General features: G+C 45.1%; 1 protein-coding gene across 1 annotated transcript in view; it reads right to left on the bottom strand.

The window, feature by feature from the left end:
• Positions 1-13,424, bottom strand: part of DISC1 (DISC1 scaffold protein) — a gene marked incomplete at its 5' end in the record, with an annotated part of 329,302 nt that extends 315,878 nt beyond the window's left edge. The window contains 2 exon segments of the mRNA NM_001114355.1: positions 4,857-4,926; positions 12,440-13,424. Of these exon segments, the coding sequence (NP_001107827.1) occupies positions 4,857-4,926; positions 12,440-13,424 (1,055 nt within the window).
• Positions 13,425-19,950: the final 6,526 nt, after the last annotated feature.

Raw genomic sequence — 19,950 nt, forward strand, 5'->3', positions numbered from 1 at the left:
TTGGGAAATTTGCACACCATCACTGAAGAGTAACTGAGGATAGACAAATCTTGCTCAAGACATAATTCAGTAAAAGGGATATTATGGTAATTTAGACAAAAGCTGGTCTCACCCTAAAGTGTTTTTATGCTTGGCCTCGGCCGCCATCATTTTTCTTTCAATGTCTGTCATTATACTAGAATGTTTATTATACTAGAATTGTGTCATATTATATAAGAATTGTGTCATAATGGATATGAGTTGAGACAAAGGATAGAGAAAGTAATACAAGGCTGGCTACTTTTACTCCAAGAAGGAAATTCTGAAGAAGCAGAGTGAAGCCAGTTGCACTATATGTCACATTGATATAAGTCACCGAAATGCTGGGTTCCCAAAATTGTGTTCCTTCCTTTTCACAATCTCTCCTTGCTCACATCGGAAGTGGAGGTGAGCAGGGTCCCTGGTGGACATGGGACAAGAGCAGCCAGGGGGATATCATGGGGCACAAACAGGTGCAGGAACAACTAGAACAGTAACCACATGGAAACTTGTTGCCCACGGCCACCTTTCCTCTGCCCCACCCAGGTCAGGGCTGGAATCCTTATCTCCAGTACTGACCATGGTTCCTGTCTCTGCAGGACCCTGAGGTGTCAAACTTACCCCTCAACTGACCATAAGCATGGGACAGGCATTAATGCAATGAACCTAATGAAAGCTCTTGGAGAAGGACGTTATGCAAATACTATTAATCAAAAGCCTTATTCCTTTCCTCCCAAGCCCTCCCACCTTATGCAAGAATATAAGGAAATATTAACTTTACTTCCCTAGTGATGGAGAGATGTAATTAGAGCCTGGGAAGGTTTTCCCACAAGGCATTAGTGGGGAAATTTGCCAGCACTTTGATGAAATAAAACATGGAACTCTCTATTCTGTGCCAACTGCTTCTTTCTTTGGAACACAAAGTCATTTTTATGAGTGAAACTAGAAAGAAAAAAAGAGCAAAAAAAAAAAAGAAAAAAGCAACAAAAACCAAGGGAGATAAGGTCACCCTCTCGTTTCTTCTGGCAAACCTCTCAGATTCCGGCAGACCCCTTCCCCCGAGACAGAGCAGGGCTGCACAGCTGCTCCTAACAGAGAAAAAGGAGCAAATTCAAGTAAAAACTGAAAAAAAAAAACTCAACAATTCCTAAAATGTTTAAGAGTTACCCTCAATACACTATATGAGAGGAAATTGTATTCAAATCTTATTTGAACAAATCTCATAACAACAAATTCTCTACCTTTATGTCTTCCAAACTTTCCTAATGACTTAGTGATCAATTTATAATAATTTACTGATCACTGACAAATCCAAGCACTGAGCCCTTTTGTGATCCATTTCAAACCATAGTCAGTTGCAAGTCCCTTTCTCCCTCTTCTCTTTGCTGGAATGCCTGCCTGCTGCATTAAACCCATCCTTCAGGACCCCTCTAAACTGCCTCCTCCTCCACTGCTCTGATTCTTCACCCACCCTAAGAGCTCTGGCAGAAGTCATTTGTCCCCTTTTGGGATTGTCTTTGTCTGTCTTTTCTTTTTACGATTTTTTTTTTTTTTTTTTTTTTTTGAGATGGAGTCTCACACTTTTGCCCAGACTGGAGTGCAATGGCGCGATCTCGGCTCACTGCAACCTCTGCCTCCTGGATTCAAGCGATTCTCCTGCCTCAGCCTCCCGAGTAGCTGGGATTACAGGCGCCTGCCACCATGTCCAGCTAATTTTTTGTATTTTTAGTAGAGACGGGGTTTCACTGTGTTGGCCAGGCTAGTCTCAAACTCCTGACCTCGTGATCCACCCGCCTTGGTCTGTCTTTATCTTAAGGGACATATTATGTATAGCTTTATTATTCTTACTGTGTATTATCCAGTTTCCCCTCCTGCACTGCGTACTTCTTGAGATGCAGATCTTGAGGACGGCATTCGGTATGCCCTAAACCCGGCATTGTTTCGATTTCTTATATGCCATTATTACTCTAAGTGTGGCTCACAGGCTTGCAGTATGCACATGATTTGGGAGATCATTAGAAATGGAGTCTCCCACCCCACCCCAGTCCTACTTAATCAGAATCTGCATTTTAATCCATTACCTACCCAGGTTATTCACAGTACATTAAAGTCTGAGAAGTGCTGTTATATACAATGGATACTTAGTAGATATTTTTCACATAAGCCAATTTCTTGTTCTTTCTTTCTTTTTTTTTTTTTTTTTTTGAGATGGAGTCTCACTCTGTCACCCAGGCTGGAGTGCTGTGGCCACAATCTCGACTCACTGCAAGCTCGGCCTCCTGGGTTCACGCCATTCTCCTGCCTCAGCCTCCCGAGCAGCTGGGACTAGAGGTGCCTGCCACCACGCCTGGCTAATTTTTTGTATTTTTTAATAGAGACGGGGTTTCACCATGTTAGCCAGGATGGTCTCGATCTCCTGACCTCGTGATCTGCCTGCCTCGGCCTCCCAAAGTGCTGGGATTACAGGGGTGAGCCACCTTACCCGGCCCACATAAGCCAATTTCTATGCAAAGACCTTCCCCTTCACCCACTCCCACCCTCCATCCTAGGCACTGCAGATGAGCTAAGAACTAAGCCCACCTTCAGGTGGCAAGAGTGCTTTCTCCGCATTCACTCTAGCTTGCCATCCATAGCCTCCATGCATTCAGATGCAAGTCATTTATTAATTAATTCCCTCACAACACATTTACTGAGGGCCTGCCTCCTATATGCCAGGCATTGTGCATATTCCACAAGAACATTTACCTCTCAACACACTGAATCAGGTTTATGGGATCAGGAAGAAGGCAAGGGGAGTGGCATGTAAATCGTGTGTCCTGTGCCTACCAGGATGCTTGTCTGCTGCACAGATTTCTGGTGGATCAGGAAAGACACAGCCCACAGACTCAACTCCTCTTTCAGGGCTCGGCTGGCTGCTGCCCCCAAGGCCTGGCTCTCACTGGCATAAGCTCTGCACCAGTGTTTTCTCAAGCCTCAGGACACACCCCAGTCACCAGGAAGGCTTGGGAAAACACAGAATGCTGAGCCCACCCTGAAACTTCTGATGCAGTAAGTAGTGAGGTACCAACAAGAACAGAAAAAGGCAGAAACACTATAGAAGATGCCTGTATTCTCCGAGCTTCCCTGATGAGGTGTATCCTATCAAACCCCATTCCCTTAGGTGTTGCAGAATGCTTGGAGAAAAGACTAAAGAAGTGAGGTCTCCATGTAATGAAGCCCATTGAGAGAACCAAGTCTAGAAAGTTCACCAGGTCCTGAGCAAGAGCAGGGGACAAACTAGGGCCTGATTGGCCTGCTTTTTCACTTGCATTGTAAGATTTATGTGTTACAGTGTCATTAAATCTAGAGAGACCAGGACTCAACCCATGGTAATAAAAATAAATCTGTGCAATACTGGGGAGCTTCATAGCTAGATGTAATTATCTCTCATAGATGAAACCCAGCACGTGAGTCCTGGCCCAGAAATAGCTCATTTTCTCCCTGCCTACAGCTGTGCTCGGGCTGAAGCCGCTGACGCTGGGCTTGAGGGGTGCCTTCCTCTGCCTCCAACTTGCCTCCTCTCTCAGGCACCTCATCCTCCACCCAGTGTTATTATGAAATCAAGTGGCCTGTAAAAGGAGGACTGGGAGAATGTCAAGAATCCCTCCCCTCTCCAGTCCTTTCCCCTTCCTGCCATGCCCCATGACTTTCTAAACTCAACTGCAATGGATAGGTGGTGGGAACATGCAACAGCATTTCCTAGAACAGGATTTTCTACCTCCTTTTGGAAATCACTTATCTTATTCCCATAGTGCCCTAATTCCAACAGTATATGACATACACAATGAGAATGTCATATGAGCTAAGAAGGCTGAAGACCCATGCCTTAAGGCTAACCAGCTTCCAGAAGAATCCTTAAACCTACATTCCATTTCCATACCAATCCTGGGTGTCCTAACTTGCTCAATACCAGGAGTATCTATCAAGTTAGTAGGTGCCTAGGGGAATCTAGATGTCATTTTCAGCCCTTTCTCTTTCCCACACCCAGCAGAAATGGATGTGAGATCTCGCAATGAGCATCTAAAGTTTTCAGGATTGTTACCAGGACAACCACACCTGAAAGCTTTCCTTTGACTCAGTCTACCCTGTGCCCGCCCATTCAACCCCCATGTCAGCCCTCATCTGCTTCCAGCCCAAATTCTATTTTGGTGCCTCATTTTAATTGTTTTTTGTTTGTTTGTTTGTTTGTTTGTTTGTTTTTCTGGCCTCAGATCAATCCCTCTATCTCTGGTCTGATGTTGCAATTTCTCCTTTTTATCTTGGGTATTTTAGGCCATGTATGTGGAAATTTGACGCATGTGACCCCCTTTGGCACAGTCGGACATTTCTCAAATTCACCTCATTTCTGATCTCTGGTTCTGGAAATTATGAAGTCAGAAAGTCCCACGAAGGCTTATGTTTACTGGCATTACAAGGGCAGATACCATGTCTGTCTTACTTTCCTATTGCCTCCCATATTACCCAGCACATAATAGGTGTCAGACAAATATTTTTTATGAACAAGTGGATTATAGATATATCACACCATGGGCAGACTAATATAATTTTTATTGTGTGAGTATGTTAAGTGTTTCTGGACAACTGATAAGGTTATATTTATAACCAAAGGATTAATGTTCATGAAGTGCCTTGAAATCCACAAAACAATAATGCTGTAAAAGAGTCAACTATTCCCTGGTGGAGATGATCAGAGGAACAGATTGTACAATTCATTTGGGACTTAAAAGGTAGATATGAGTAAAGGTGGAAAGAAAATGGGACATGATGAGAAAACAATCAATAAACAAATTAAAACTCACCTTTATCATAATCATCATTCTCAACTGCATCTTCTTGAAGTTTCTGAAGTTTTAATCTTAAGGATATTACCTATGTTGGTATAAAGGGGAAAAAATAAAGAATTATGATAGAATTCAAGCAAACATTTTTGTGAAAACTAAGAACATTTAGAAACTGTTTCAAAATGAACTTCTTCATTCTCTTTTAAAAAATGCACATTTTTTTCAATGCCAGATGCATTAGTTTCTCCAAAAAAAGAGCTTATGTAAAGAATAAATGTAATTTGAGCATAACATCCACATAAAAAGTTAAAATGTTATTTTATTTTAAACAAAAACATCACACTGTGCCTTTATCCGCATGAAGAAATGCATAAGGAGAAGGAACACAAGTTTCCTGACCAAATGGTCTCTGTTTTAAACATCACATTAAACTTATGAAGGTAAACACACCAAAACTGGAAGAGAAACCAAGAGAAAAAGAGCATGAACTTAAGCTCAGCAGGTCATCCTGAAAGCTTGAGTAAGAATGATGGCAAAGCTCTCACAAAACCCTTCTGAGAAGCCCTAAGGTTCAAATATTTTCCATTACAGAAAAGGGCACCGTCTTATTTAACCCACATGGAGACTCAGTGATCCAGTTACTTCTCTGAGTGTTACCAATGGGTTGACTTAGCATCACTGATACGGTCTGGCTGTGTCCCCACCCAAATCTCATCTTGAACTGTAGCTCCCATAATTCCCACATGTCGTGGGAGGCCATTCAATCATGGAGTTGGGTCTTTCCCATGCTGTTCTCATGATAATGAATAAGTCTCATGAGATCTGATGGTTTTATAAAAGGGAGTTCCCCTGCACAAGCTCCCTCTTGCCTGCCACCATGTAAGATGTGCCTTTCTCCTCCTTTGCCTTCCACCATGATTGTGAGGCCTTCCCAACCATATGGAACTGGGAGTCCATTAAACCTCTTTCTCTTTATAAATTACCCAGACTTGGGTATGTCTTTATTAGCAGCATGAGAACTGACCAATATAATCATTGTTCTTCTCAACAGGAGACCCAAAGATTTACTGACAATGAATCCTTGGCCTACCAATGAATGGATTTGGGCTTGCTCCCTGAAAAACATCTTCCTCCTTCTTTGCCTGGCTCACACCTACATTTTCTTCAACCCCTAGCACAAGTACTGTCTCCTGTAGTCTGTGTTAAATGTCCCTCCTCTATACCTCCATTGTGACCTGTACTTGCTTCTATTCACAGACCCATTCAACAAATATTTACTGAGTGCCTCTTAGGTATCAGGCCCTGTTTGTATTGTGTTTGTGTACCAAGGATATGTCATAAAATGCTTAGCCCTCTAGACTTACATTCTAGGCAAAAACATAATACAGTCAGCCCTTGAACAACACAGGGATTATGGGCCCCAACCCCTGCCCTACACAGTTGAAAATCTATGTAGAACTTTTGACTTCCCCAAAACTTAACTACTAATAGCTGACTGTTGACCAGACACCTTACCAAAAACATAAACAGTTGATTAACACACATTTTGTATTATATGCTGTATTCTTACAATAAAAGTAAACTGGAAAAAAGAAAATATTATTTAAAAATCATTGAGAAAAAAATAAATTCAACATTGACTAGATGACAAAAAAATCTTAAAAAATAGAAAATAAACTTTCCTATTCATTAAGTGGAAGTGGGTCATCATCAAGGTCTTCATCCTCATCATCTTCATCTTGAGTAGGCTGAGGAGGAGGAAGAGGGGTTGGTCTTGCTATCTCAGGGGTGGCAGAGGTGGAAGAGAAACTGCATATAAGTGACCCTTGCAGCTCAAATCCCTGTTGTTCCAAGGGTCAACTGTAAGTTTTATGGCACCTCAGCAAGTGACTAACGCTATGAAAAAGGAAAAGGGAGAACCATGTTATGGGGATCAGGGATGCTGGTAGAGGGTGCAATTTGAAATCTGATCTCCTTGAGATGGTGACAATTACGCAAAGATTTAAAAGCGGTAAGGTAGTGAACCATGAGGCTGTCTGGGAGAAAAACATTGCCACAGAGGGAAGAGCCAGTACAAAGGCTCAGGCAGAAGTGTTTCTGGTAAGAAAGCAAGAAGTGAAAGTGAAATGAAAAGCAAGTGGGAGCAAGAATGCCACTGGATCTGGGACAGATTGATGGAAGGGAAAACTGTAGAGAACGAGGTCACACAGGTAATGAGGACTGTATCAAGAAAAGACAAGAAGACATTTAAAAGTTATGATTTTACTCTGAAGTTCATGGGGGCCACTGGAGAGTTTGGGGCGGAAGAGCACATGATCTGACTTACATTTTAAACAGTTTCACTCTGGCTGCTGTTAGTAAGAGCAAAAGAAGGGAGGCCAGGTAAGAGGCCATGGTAACGTTCAGGAAGGAGATGACGGGAGCTTGGATGATAATGAGGATGGTGGCAATGGCAAAGATGGTGAGATGTGATCTGATTCCGGATATATTCAAAAGATCGCTGGTTAAATATAGAGCCAACAGGATTTGCTAATACCTCACAGGTGGGGTCTGAGGAAAACGCACCAGGATGATGCCAATGTTTGTTTTGTTTTTTGTTTTCTGAGCCACTGGAAGAATGGAGTACTTATTACACCAGGCTATAGCCATCTTTTGCTTTGTTTGGTTTTATCTGTGCATATCATTCGACCTTGAGCATCTGGAGGGCAAGAACTATTTTGCATCCATGTATAAGACGCTAGTACTTACCCTTACTTGATTTTTCCACTGCTTTGGGCACATGGAAAGAGTACAAGTGCCTCTCTCCTTGTTCTGCTGAACAGGGTATGAGTGGCAATGATGGGGTTACTTCTATGCTGAAGCATTTGATGGCTCTTGTAGGACTCCCTGACATTCTCTTCCTCATGTCTGTGACTAAGGGGGTCACATGTTCAGATGGTGCAGGCTGGGTTCTTGAGTGACTCTATGGAGCAGAGCCCCCCCTAAAACCTCTGTGGAACACGAAGCATATGCAAGAAACACAATTTTGTTGTGTTGAGCCTGTAACGTAGTGTCTGTTACCAGCCTATCCTAACTAACACAACCTCCAAAGCCTAGCATAAGGCATTGTACTAGTTGTCATTGATAAATGCTTTCTGAATGAATGAAAGAATGAATGAATAATCATATTAACCCCTTTGTCCTTGAATTGCTCTATATTACAACTGCAAAATTTGCCAGTAACTTAGTCCCGTGTATCAGGGAGAGAAGAAAGGCTCTGTGAATGTTTGAAGGCCACATAAAGCTATAGCATTACCATCACCACAACCAAATGATGGTATCGTTAAACATTTATTTGAACAGAAGCTGAAGAAATGCAGGAAACAGGGACAGAGAAAAAAATTCATTTACAGCCAAAGCCCACCCCACGATGCCCACCTTGTCCAGTGATCTCTATAAGGCCTTGAATGGACTGCCCTGGGATATGTCTGAATACCCATCTTTGCTGGAAGCACAGCCCCAGTGGCCATGTCTTGCACGGTACCACAACCCTGCCTGTGGAATGTCCTATAATGCCCTGCAGGCACAGTCCTTCCTTTTTCACCAGTTTCCACGGCCTTAGGTGGAGCCTACCTTGCAGGGCCCACTCCACTTCCCCTCCTCTGCATGCCTGATCACCAACTGCCTTTATTACTATCCTCTCAGTCCCACACAACCTCTGGAAATCTCGCTAAGCAGCGATTTCTAAACAGCATAAAATACACAGTTGATTCTCCTTATTCACAGTACTGTAGTTACGTTCTGTAAAGTTTCTGTAAATACTGAATTAGGGAATAATGAAGCATTGCTCCTAGGAGGAAATACAGGGTAGCTTCCCGTGAGCCCCTGGTCACAATACTTTCCTCAATCAATCAACAAGTAATCTTGTTCTACGTGTGTTTCTGTTTAAAAACAATTTATTTAATATGTATTAATGATCCATAAACATTGTACTCTGGCCAACAGCACTCTAACTCACGCCTGAATGAAGTTTCTGGAGCACCCATATCTTCTCCATCAGGCCCATCACAGCCTTCTCGTGCTTAGGAGCATTAGATGGCATTAGTACTATGCTTGGGGGGCATTTGCAATGGTGAACTCACCAATAAAGAGCACAAAAATGTTAAAAAAGATGGCATTAAATAGACCACAAAAAGGGTACTAGTTTGTAGTATGAGAGAGAAGGTAGAATGTCATCTGGTCTGACCTTGTTTGACCTAAGTAGAAAGGGTGTACATCAGGTGACCCAAATTTTTTGCCACTCTGTGCAGGTTCAAAATTACCAGCAGGCATGGTGGCTCATGACTGTGATCCCAGTACCTTGGAGGCTGAGGCAGGAGGATCGCTTGAGGCCAGGACTTCAAGACCAGTCTGGGCAACATGGTGAGACCCTCATCTCTACCCCAAAAAAAAAAAAAAAAAAAATAGCCAGGCATGGTGGCACACGCCTGTAGTCCCAGCCACTAGGGAGGCTGAGGCAAGAGAATCGCCTGAGCCCAGGAGTTCAAGGTTACAGAGAGTTATGATGACACCACTGCACCCCAGCCTAGATGACAGAGACCCCATCTCTTAAAAAATAAAATAAAAATGAAAAATGACCATAAAGGTGCCGTGAGTATTGATTTTGGAGTTAACAAGAAATTTTAGCAAGTAGACAAATTCACACATATAGAATCCATGAATACTGAGGATCAAGCATCTTTTAGAAGTAGCTGAAACTTAAAATTCCTGAGATTCCCATTTTTACTTAAGTAGAAGGGAGAGGAGGTTAAGGAATTAGAATATAATATCAAAAAGGCCCCCAAACACTAGAAATCCTACTCTTTCAAAGGATCTCTTTGGAGATCCTTCACCCGACCTTCCGCCCCGTCCCGAGGGCCTCAGCCACAACCCCAGTGAGCAGTCTGGGGCCTCTGCGTAAGCACCATGGGAAAACAAGTCCCTGAGCAGCCCGCCCCATCAAGACAGTTCCCACTGTCAAGAGGTTCTTCCTCCTATTGAGGCAAACTCTGCCTTCCTGTAAGTCCTGTGCCCTGGGCTGAGTTATTTTCGTCATTCCCACTACTCAGTTAATTCCTCTCCCACACAACAGATACTCAAGTACGGCCTTGCGTTACTTAATGACAGGGATGCATTCTGAGAAAAGCATTATTAGGTGACTTCATCACTGGGTGAACATCGTAGATTGTGCTTACACAAATCTGGATGGTGTAGCCCATTTCACACCTAGGCTAGAGGGAAGAGTCTATTGCTCCTGGGCTACAAACCTGTGCAGCCTGTGACTGTACTGAATACTGCAGGCAAGTGTAACACAATGGTAAGGTATTGGTGTATCTAAACATATCTGAACGTAGAAAGGGTACAACAAAAACACTGTATGATAATCTCATAGGACCACTGTCACATCATATATGTGATCCGTCATTGACCAAAATGTCATTATGCAGTACACGAGTGTAACTGAAGATAGTGCCATGTTTTTCCCTGCCCAGGTGTGGGATTGCCATAGACAACAATACTTACACTACAGAAAAAGTGTATCCAGATTCTACCATTTGAGAGAAGATAGGAATTTAATTTGAGCTATGGGCAGAAGGGAGAGCTTCATTAGCTTTTGACTCAAACTCTCTAAATAGGAGCTATTTCTCTAATGATGACTATGGGCAATTTCTGGGTACTTGCTAGGAGCTAGGTCCTGTCTGAAGCACTTTGCACATACGATCACATTTAGTTTAATTAACTGGAGAAGAGAAACACCGCAGGAAGGTAGACCCTCTTGCTAAACCCAGGTGAAAGATAACAAGGATCTGAGTCAGGGCAGCGGCCATGGTGGTGAGAGACAGATGAGCAGTAGGACTGAGAGGGCTTGGAGGCCGGCCAGATGTGGAACGAGGGAGAGCGAGGTGTGGAAGATGGTTGTGGTTTCTGGCCTAAGAAACTGGATAGATTCTATGCATTCGAATCAACTAATATTGGAGGCCCTTCAGAATGGGTTTGGGGGAAAGACAAGGGCATTGGTTTAGGCAATGACTAACTGGAAGACTCCACACATCACCCAGAATACCAGCCTGCATCTCTGCTCTGGCCTCAATCCCTCTCTGCATAATAAATCAGAGGGCTGGGCTGAGGTCCCTGAGGGCTGAAAAAGGGCAAACAGGGACAGGGCTAGGAACACCAGACTGCAGATAAAGAACGGAAGGTAGATGCTCTTTCGGGGAATGAGCATGAGCTTCTGCAGATTCTCCTCCCAAATGCCTGATGAGTGGGTGCTCCACTTCCCTACTCACATGAACACATCCCCACACACATGCGAGTGCACACACACCCACAAATACATACTCACACACGCATGCATACACACACATGCACACACAGCACAAACATGCACACACACATACACACACGCACACACAGCACAAACATGCACACACACATACACACACACACAGCACAAACATGCACACACATACACACACGCACACACATGCATACCTATATGCACACATGCACACACGCACACCTATATGCACACACAAACACGAGTGCACACACACCCACAAATACATACACTCACACACGCATGCACAAACATGCACACACAGCACAAACATGCAGACACACATACACACACGCACACACATGCACACGTATATGCGCACACACACAAACACATGAGCACACCCACAAATACACTCACACACGCATGCACAAACACACGCACATGCACACACACATACACATGCACACGCAAACACATACAAGCACACACATGCACACCTCTATGCGCACACACACACACACAAACACACATATGTACACCCACCAGGATTAAAACACAGTCTGGCAATAGATCAGCCACAGAGCATCTCTACCTGGGCTTCTCTGGGAATTTTTGTGGGTAGAGGAACCCTGCCTACTTCTGGCTATACCCACCTCTCAGATAACTGGATAGACAGCAACATCATAAGGCTGGGCCTTAGATGTCTCCAGTTTGTCCTTATTTCCAAAGCAGCTACATTCTCATTTGAGCCTTAGAACAATCCTATGAGTTGGTGTTATCTCTAAATACGGAAACTGAGAGCCGGAGAGGTTCAATGACCAGAAGCGAAGTCTCCTGATCCTATGGAAGGCAGCAGTCACTGCAGCAGGATGGAAGGGAATGAGTGAAGTGGATGAAGAGCAGGATCGCCCTGATACAGGGCATCCCCATTTTTGTATCTCTCAACCCCTTCTAAACATCATCCAGCTCAATCTCCCCTGCCCCCAGTTTCCTGTCTCAAAGCAGAGCTGAGCTGAGTTAACCACGTCTCACCTAGGCCAGGGCCTGTGGAGGAGCCTGCGGCCCAATGGAGAGCAAATCTGAGCACCTACGTGACAGAGAAGACAAAAGGGAGGGTAGATCTGTGTCCAATTCAAAGAGACAGAAGTGTAGCAACATCCTTGTTCAGCCAGCTCCAAAAGGAGCTGCTGCAGCTTTTAGGAGGATAGCAGTTGAGCCCAGAACCCCTCACTTTCTGCCATCTGCCCAGTGCTAATCTGAGCTCACGACAATCTCGGGCTGCAGAGGTGGAGGAGACACTGACCTCCACCTGCCTCCGGTTTCTCAGCAGGCAGTCCCGCAGCACTGGCTCCCATTTCCTGAGCAGGGTGTCCCAAGAGTGGGCATCCCCCGATCCGCTGCTCCCATCACCACCACAGCCAGCCAGTGAGGGATCCAGAGAACTGGAGGAACCAGAGTCCATGTCCGGTAAAGAATGCATCTCACACTCTGGCCTGGAGCTGTTCCCGGTGGCCTGGGCCAAGTCCTCTGAGACCTGTGTAGCCAAGAGACTGAAGGGCCGAGAGAGACATCGAGGGTCCTTATGAGGCCCGTCCAAGCTGGCAGCTTTGGCTCCCATCTCCTGGGGGCTCTGGCAAGGGGACTCGGCCTCTCTGGATGGTGGGCAGCCTTCTGCTTCTCCACGTTCCCCGGCAGAGCCAAGCGAGAGCCGAATAAAGCTAAAGCTTGAGGCAAAGGCACTGTGAGAGCCAGGAGGGGTTGGGGGGTCCTCAAGGCCACAGCCAGGGTTGCAGCTATTGCTACTCAACTCTGCTGATGGCACAGAGCCTGCTGCCTGGACACGCCTTGCTCCATCACTGCAGGCTGCCTCCCAGCTGGTGTCCAAGGTCTCAGAACTGTCCATGGCTGCAAACTCTTGCTGCCACCCAGCATTCCCAGGGCCACACAGCCTGCTAAGCCTGTCAGGCAATCTGGTGCCACCTCTGAGCTGAATCCCAAAGTGTGCCGAGGTTCCTCTCACAGAGGTCACAGCAGGGGCTGCTGCGCTCTTGGAAACAGGGCTCCCAACCAAGAGGCCTCCCAGGTCAAGGCCACACTCTCTGGTCTTGGACTCCAAGTGGTGGGACTCCTCGCCAGGCACCCCTCCTGGGACCCGGAACAGTGTGCCCACTGCTGGGGAAAGGAACCCGATCCCAGGCCCTGTCGAGCTTCTCATGTAGCCCGGCCTCCGTGCCAGCCGCCGCCTCCGAAAGCACGCTGCAGGTGGTAAGCAATCCCGGCCGCCTGGGAAGGAAAGAGAAAACAGCACTATAAACGTGCAGTTCTTACTGGCCCAGCTGGAACTGCATCTGGAGCACATCCCTAGGTTTAAAGGTCATCTCTCGGTACACCTGTCAAAGATACATGCTGGCTCAATGGTCCTGGGGCCAATCCATTATGAAAATCCCAACAATCCTCAGGAAGTGTTTGCCTGGAACATGTAGAAATCAACACAGCATCTCAGCTCCTGGGTTTAGCAGAGCAACTGGCACTGCTGTATGCTATGCCCACAGGTCAGCATGAACACAACTTTGGTGGCTCCTGAACCCTCCAACATCTTGCCTGTTGGTCTTTTATGGCACATCAGTACTCTCATCCTGGAGTGGGCCTGGAAAGCAAATGACGTGAAAGTGGGATGCCAGAGCATGCCCCTAAATGAGATCCAACCATTTACTCTAGCTATTCATTGAACAACATGTGAATGTTCACTAGCGGGGCTATCCATGTCCCTGCAAGACTGATCTGTTGCTGCAGACCCATGGATAGCTGGCTGTGCTGCAATGTATGGCCATCATCTCATCTCACTCAGTGAATGACAGGAGGCCTGCTTGATGTGTTCTCCAAACCAGCACTGCATTCCCCTTCCAGCTAGGCTATAGGAATAGGAACAATAACAAATGCTGATTCCTCATTGCCTGGTTCAAACCCTGACTGTACCACTTGCTGGTTGTGTGACCTTCCACAAAGTTACTTAACCGCTCTGTGCCTCAGTTTCCCCATCAGTAAAGTGGTGATATTAACAGCTCTCTCATAAGGTGGTTGTGAGCTTTCAATTAAATGAGTTACTATTTGTAGACAGCTTAGAACAATGTCTGGCACATATGATAAGAGTTATTAAAATGTCATTTTTAGATTGCATAGCATTTTGCTACTCATAATGTGTTTTTAATTTACATTAATTTCATTCACTCCCTCCCAAAATCATGTGAATCAATCAGGCCAGAAACTATAGCTTTCCTTTTATATTGAAGGCAACTGAGATTCAGAGAACTTGCCTTTCCAGAATCCCCTGCAAGTAGCCAAGTGACCAGGCCAAAGTCTCATGACTCTACTGGCCCACACAGAGCTCCCTCATCTCAGGACCCTGCCACATTGCAAATCAGGCATGAAAGTAAAACCAGGCAGCACTGGACACAGCTGTACTCATACCATGGCCTATGGCAAGAAGTGGAACAAAGCTTCACTCCAGGCCCACACATCCTGCTTTGCTTCCCAGAACAGACGTGGTCTTGGAATCTTTGTCCTGTTAAGCCGAGATCAGTAGGCATTAAAGATCCCACTGAGCTACGATCATGGCACATGTCAGCTCCTAAAAGGGGTGGAGTTGGCACTGATAATCTCTGGGAAAATGAGCACAATGACCTCCAGCCCTCTATTTCCTGACTTGAGCATCTGAAGATAACAGAGCCCAAGACTTGCTCACACAGTGACTTGCTCTTGCCAACTGCAGGGAGCCCCAGAAGGGCCAATGCTGCCCGGGGCACACAGAATTCGGAAGCTTGCAGGGAAGGGAGGAAAGGAATCAGGGACCATGAGGTGGTGGTGGAGGAAGTCAGAGTAAAGAAAGGAAGGGAGGCATTTAACACTATAACTCTAGGAGATCGGTACTATTCCCATTTTACCAATAATACAGCTAAAGCTCAGAAAGCCTTACTTTGCCCCAGAACTCCCGGATCATGGTTTCCCAAAGCCCGGACTTGAACTGAGGCTTGTCTGGTTCCAAAGTACACGCCCTTTCAATTCCCTTTGCCTCCAAGTATATCAGTTAGGGCGACAGCGTAAAATGACAGGAAGGCAAAAGAAATATTTCATTTTTTTCTTTCTTTCTTGAAGACAGAGGACATGCGAGTTGAAGCCAGTAGAAAAGGACATGATGAGAGGTACAGAAGGAATCCATCATCCGAGGACATGAGGCTCCCTGCAGTGTCCAGATCCGACCGGCAGGGGGTGCAGTCGGAACAGGGCGGCCGGGCGTTGGGAGGGGGCAGAGAGAGACCCTCAGGGACACTCGCTCATAACCCCTGCAAAGCGGGCAAAACGTTCTCCAGAGGGCAAAGAATCTGAAAGTACGTTAGAGACAACATTGAATTCGGGCTTCAATTACCAAAGGAAAACAATCCAACAATTTCGTATCTTGAAAAATGAGTCCAGGTGAAACCTATATTGTCTGTAGTTTAAAAAGACTTTTAACTATTTTTTTATGTAAGTACCAGTCATCCAGATAACCCTTCTGGAGTTAAAAGAAAAAGGCTAAGTAGAAAATTATTTGTTTGAAATTTCATTTCTTTTCAAAGGCCTGAGGGCACTTCAGTCTGAGTAGCCTTTTCTTTTTCTCTTTTTTCTTTTTGTTTTTTTTCTTTTTGAGACAGTCTCACTCTTGTTGCCCAGGCTGGAGTGCAGTGGCATGATCTCGGCTCACTGCTCCCAGGTTCAAGTGATTCTCCTGCCTCAGCCTCCCAAGTAGCTGGAATTGCGGGTGCCCACCACCACACCCAGCTAATTTTTGTATTTTTAGTAGAGAGGGGGTTTCACCATATTGGCCAGGCTGGTCTTGAACTTCTGATCTCAGGTGGTCCACCTGCCTAGGCCTCCCAAAGCGCTGGGATTACAGTTGTGAGCCACAGCCACCGCGCCCAGCCCCTGAGTAACCTTTTCTAAAACCACTCAACCAAAGGTCCTGAAGTCCTGAAAGCCAGGTTCCAGCTGCAGCACAGTGAGGTTACCCAATGCGAACCCTTGTTTCTACTGGGGCCCTGGGAAGCTGTGATGAGCTGGGGACCAGGAGCAACAAGCCCAGGAGGGCAAACATAAGAGAGGTGTTTACCAAACGTGGGAATGAGATACGGGGATCACCTGGCTTCTGCACCCTGCTGAGGGCTCATGCAAACCATCCCCTGGCCATTGGCCTTCCCAGAAGGTGGCGGAATAGCAAAGACTGTCACATACTATGAATCCTAACCCTGAGGGGGCAGAGGGCAGATCCAGAGGGCACTGCTGGAATCTTCTAGAAGAATTCCAGGAAACCCATATAAGGCAGGAATGAAATCTGTAGGAAAAACTCCCAGTTTCCCATAACGAAAGGCCATTTTTTCTCACTCCTTTGTCCTCTTTTTTTACTTTTATTTTTTGAGGAAATTTATGACATCCCCTGTGACCAAAATCAATTCTCACTTACATATCCAAGTCTTGCCATCACACCTTGCAGTTCAATAAGGATTAGGATGCATTCAGACCTTGGAGATAAATACTCCTTCCTAGCACCTAAGTGCAATCAGCTCTGGCAGGAGGTTCAAGAGGGCAGGAAGCAACGTATGGTAAGGTAAAGAAAAAGAGCACAGAGTGCAGGCAGGTTTTGAGAGCCAGTTAGGAAACAAGCTGTACCCTCTGTGATCTGCGAAACCCAGAGATGCCTCGTTCCACCCATCTAGCCCAGGAACGAACGACTGAGCAGGGAAAGGGACCCTGGCGCAGCTTTCTCTGCTCCTCAAGGCCTCTTGTCCTGCAACAGATCAATTCTAGAGGGAAGTGCTCATGCCTTACTTCCTCTCTGAAGCACAGACCTGCTTGCCCTGGTAATCTATGACCCCTATCTCCACCTTATCCAACCCAACAAGCTCTGATTGGAGGAAAATGAAAGACAGCAACTTAGAACAGACCCAGATGTCAATGGGTCTCTATATACAGTCTAAATAGGATGCCTGGAAATTTATGTTGACCTAGCTTAGAAGGAAAATTGGGGCAAGCCAATATTAGCCAGCTGGATCGGCAAGAATCCTGCCAGCCCTCCCTCTATGCTCTCCCTTCATCTATCCAAATCCTTCCCAGCCTTCAGCTTCCAATCCCTTCCCCATCAGCTCCCTTCTCCTGATTGCCCAGTTAACAGGGCTTCACCAATTGTCCATATCACTCATTCCCTCCATCACTCATTCCCCCCTACGTATTGTTAACACCCGGCACTGTTAGTGATTTTCTGTGGTGGATATGAATTGTTTCCAGTTTATACTACACAGAAGTTTCCTGAGGTCCTTATAATTCCTAAAACAATCCTAGTTTACAGTATATCAGAGAATAAAATACACATTGGTCAGACAATATTCATTTTTAAATATGAAATCTTAAACATGCAGTTTAAGAAAACATGATACTTAGTTTTTGTCCTGGAGCAGTGGCTCATGCCTGTAATCCCAGCACTTTGGGAGGCTGAGGTGGGTGGATCACTTGAGGTCAGGAGTTCGAGACCAGCATGGGCAACATGGCAAGGCCCCATCTCTACTAAAAATACAAAAATTAGCCTGGTGTGGCGGTGAATGCCTGTAATTCCAGCTACTCAGGAGGCTGAGGCAGGAGAATCACTGGAACCTGGGAGACAGAGGTTGCAGTGAGCCAAGCCCGCACCACTGCACTCCAGCCTGGGTGACAGAGCAAGACTCTTGTCTCAAAAAACAAAAAAAAAACAAAAGAAAAATGACTCATAGGCTTGGGCAGGTCACTTGGCTGCCCTGTACCCCAATGATTCTAAGGTCTCCTGAAGGAAAAATGCTGGGACCTCGAGGCTGCTACAGGGAATGCACCAAATAGCAAGAGAAGAACACAACTTTACAAAACATGATTTCCATATAAATTTATAGTGGAAGCATAAAGGAATATATTCTTTTCAGGGAAGGAATTTTAATCCCATCTGTCACGGTTGGGGTAAAAGATCTTAATACATTCAGGCTAACCAAATATTCAGAACCATAAAGAAACAATATATCTCTCTGGATTAATTTGTTTCCAAAGAATCAGAATCCAGTAATAGGCACTAAGCACAAACACTCTACTGAGCCGAAGTCCATCTTCCTTCGATAATTCAGAGAGCACTTAAGGCTTCTGAAGTGCCTTCAGGTCACTGTAATAAGCATCCAGTGAGCAAGGCAAGCGGGGGGTGGAATAAATCAACCTGTATTGTATTTCCAATTTAATCATGTAACCATTTCCATAAAACAATTCCTTATTGAACACTAGATGATACATGGGGTACAGACATGAACAAGACACCATCCCTGCCCTCAAACTGCTTATGATCTAGCAAGGGATGTCAGTCAGGCACACAAAAACTGTTACAGGAATTGAATGTACTTTTCAATCACGGAGGAAGGAGAATTCAATTTGAAATTAAACTAATGAAGGAACCTGGTTAGCTCAGTTGGTTAACGGTTCTTAGGCCTTCCATGAGCTCCAAATTATGTGCCACCCCATAAAACCACCTCATGGGATTAAAGGGAAGAATGGTGCTGCATCTGGTGAAAAAGAAGTGAGGGCCGTCACAAACACATCTTTCATTTCTACCAGAAACAAAAGGTTTTTTGCCCTTTGAGAAAATGAATGCCACAAGTCAGTCCTGATGCAGACGCATTTTGTGAGTTACTCAGTTTGAACTCAGAAGAACTAAGGAAGGACAGGTTTACATCCAGAGACCTGATCCCACAGCTCTCCTATTAATAAGGTGGCACAGAAATACTAGAAATAGAGTAGCAAATCCACCACCCACTGTCCATGTTTGCAAATACACACACACACACACACACACACACACACATTTGTACATACTCATGTAAGCACCAGGGTGAGGAACAAAAAAGGTTCTAGAACTGACATAGAAGAGGAATTATCACACTCTTCTCTCTTTATTCCCAGAAATGTCAACAAAAACAGGTAAGTGTAAAATCTAATTAATCCCTACTTTGCTAACTGACCATTTCTGACATTTTAGAATGTATGTGGGTTTGGAATTGACCTCCCCTACCATTTCCTGAGGCTTCCATTGCATTTTCCCTATGATTTTTTTTTTACTTTTAATTGTGGTAACATATACCTAACATAAAATTACCATTTTTGCCATGTTTCAATGTATCATTCAGTGGCATTAAGTACATTCACATTATTGTACAATCGTCACCATCATGCACCTGAAGAACTTTTTCACCTTCCCAAACTGAAACATGGCACCCATTAAATATTAACTCCCCACTTCCCCCTGCCCCAGTCCCTGGTAACCACCATTCTACTTTCTGTCTCTCTAGATTTATTCATTGTTAATTCAACAACCTGGGCCTAAGCTTGGCCTAAGCTTGGCCTAAAATTGGAAGTCCAACAGAAAGTGCGTTTTCAACACCATCCATGTGCATGAAGGAACATTGTTGGGGGGGCCCACATGTGTGATATGAAAATAATACAAATGTTATATGGTTTGGCTGTGTCCCCACCCAAATCTCACCTTGAATTGTACTCCCATAATTCCCATGTGTTGTGGGAGGGGATCCAGTGGGAGATCACTGGAATGACGGGGGCAGTTTCTCCCATACTGTTCTCATGGTAATGAATAAGTCTCATGAGATCTGATGGGTTTATCAGGGGTTTCTGCTTTTGCTTCTTCCTCATTTTCTCTTGCCACCACCATGTAAGAAGTGCCTTTCACCTCCCTCCATGATTCTGAGGCCTCCCCAGGCATGTGAA

Source organism: Macaca mulatta, chromosome 1, assembly GCF_049350105.2.
Source record: "Macaca mulatta isolate MMU2019108-1 chromosome 1, T2T-MMU8v2.0, whole genome shotgun sequence".
Classification (NCBI taxonomy): domain Eukaryota; kingdom Metazoa; phylum Chordata; class Mammalia; order Primates; family Cercopithecidae; genus Macaca; species Macaca mulatta.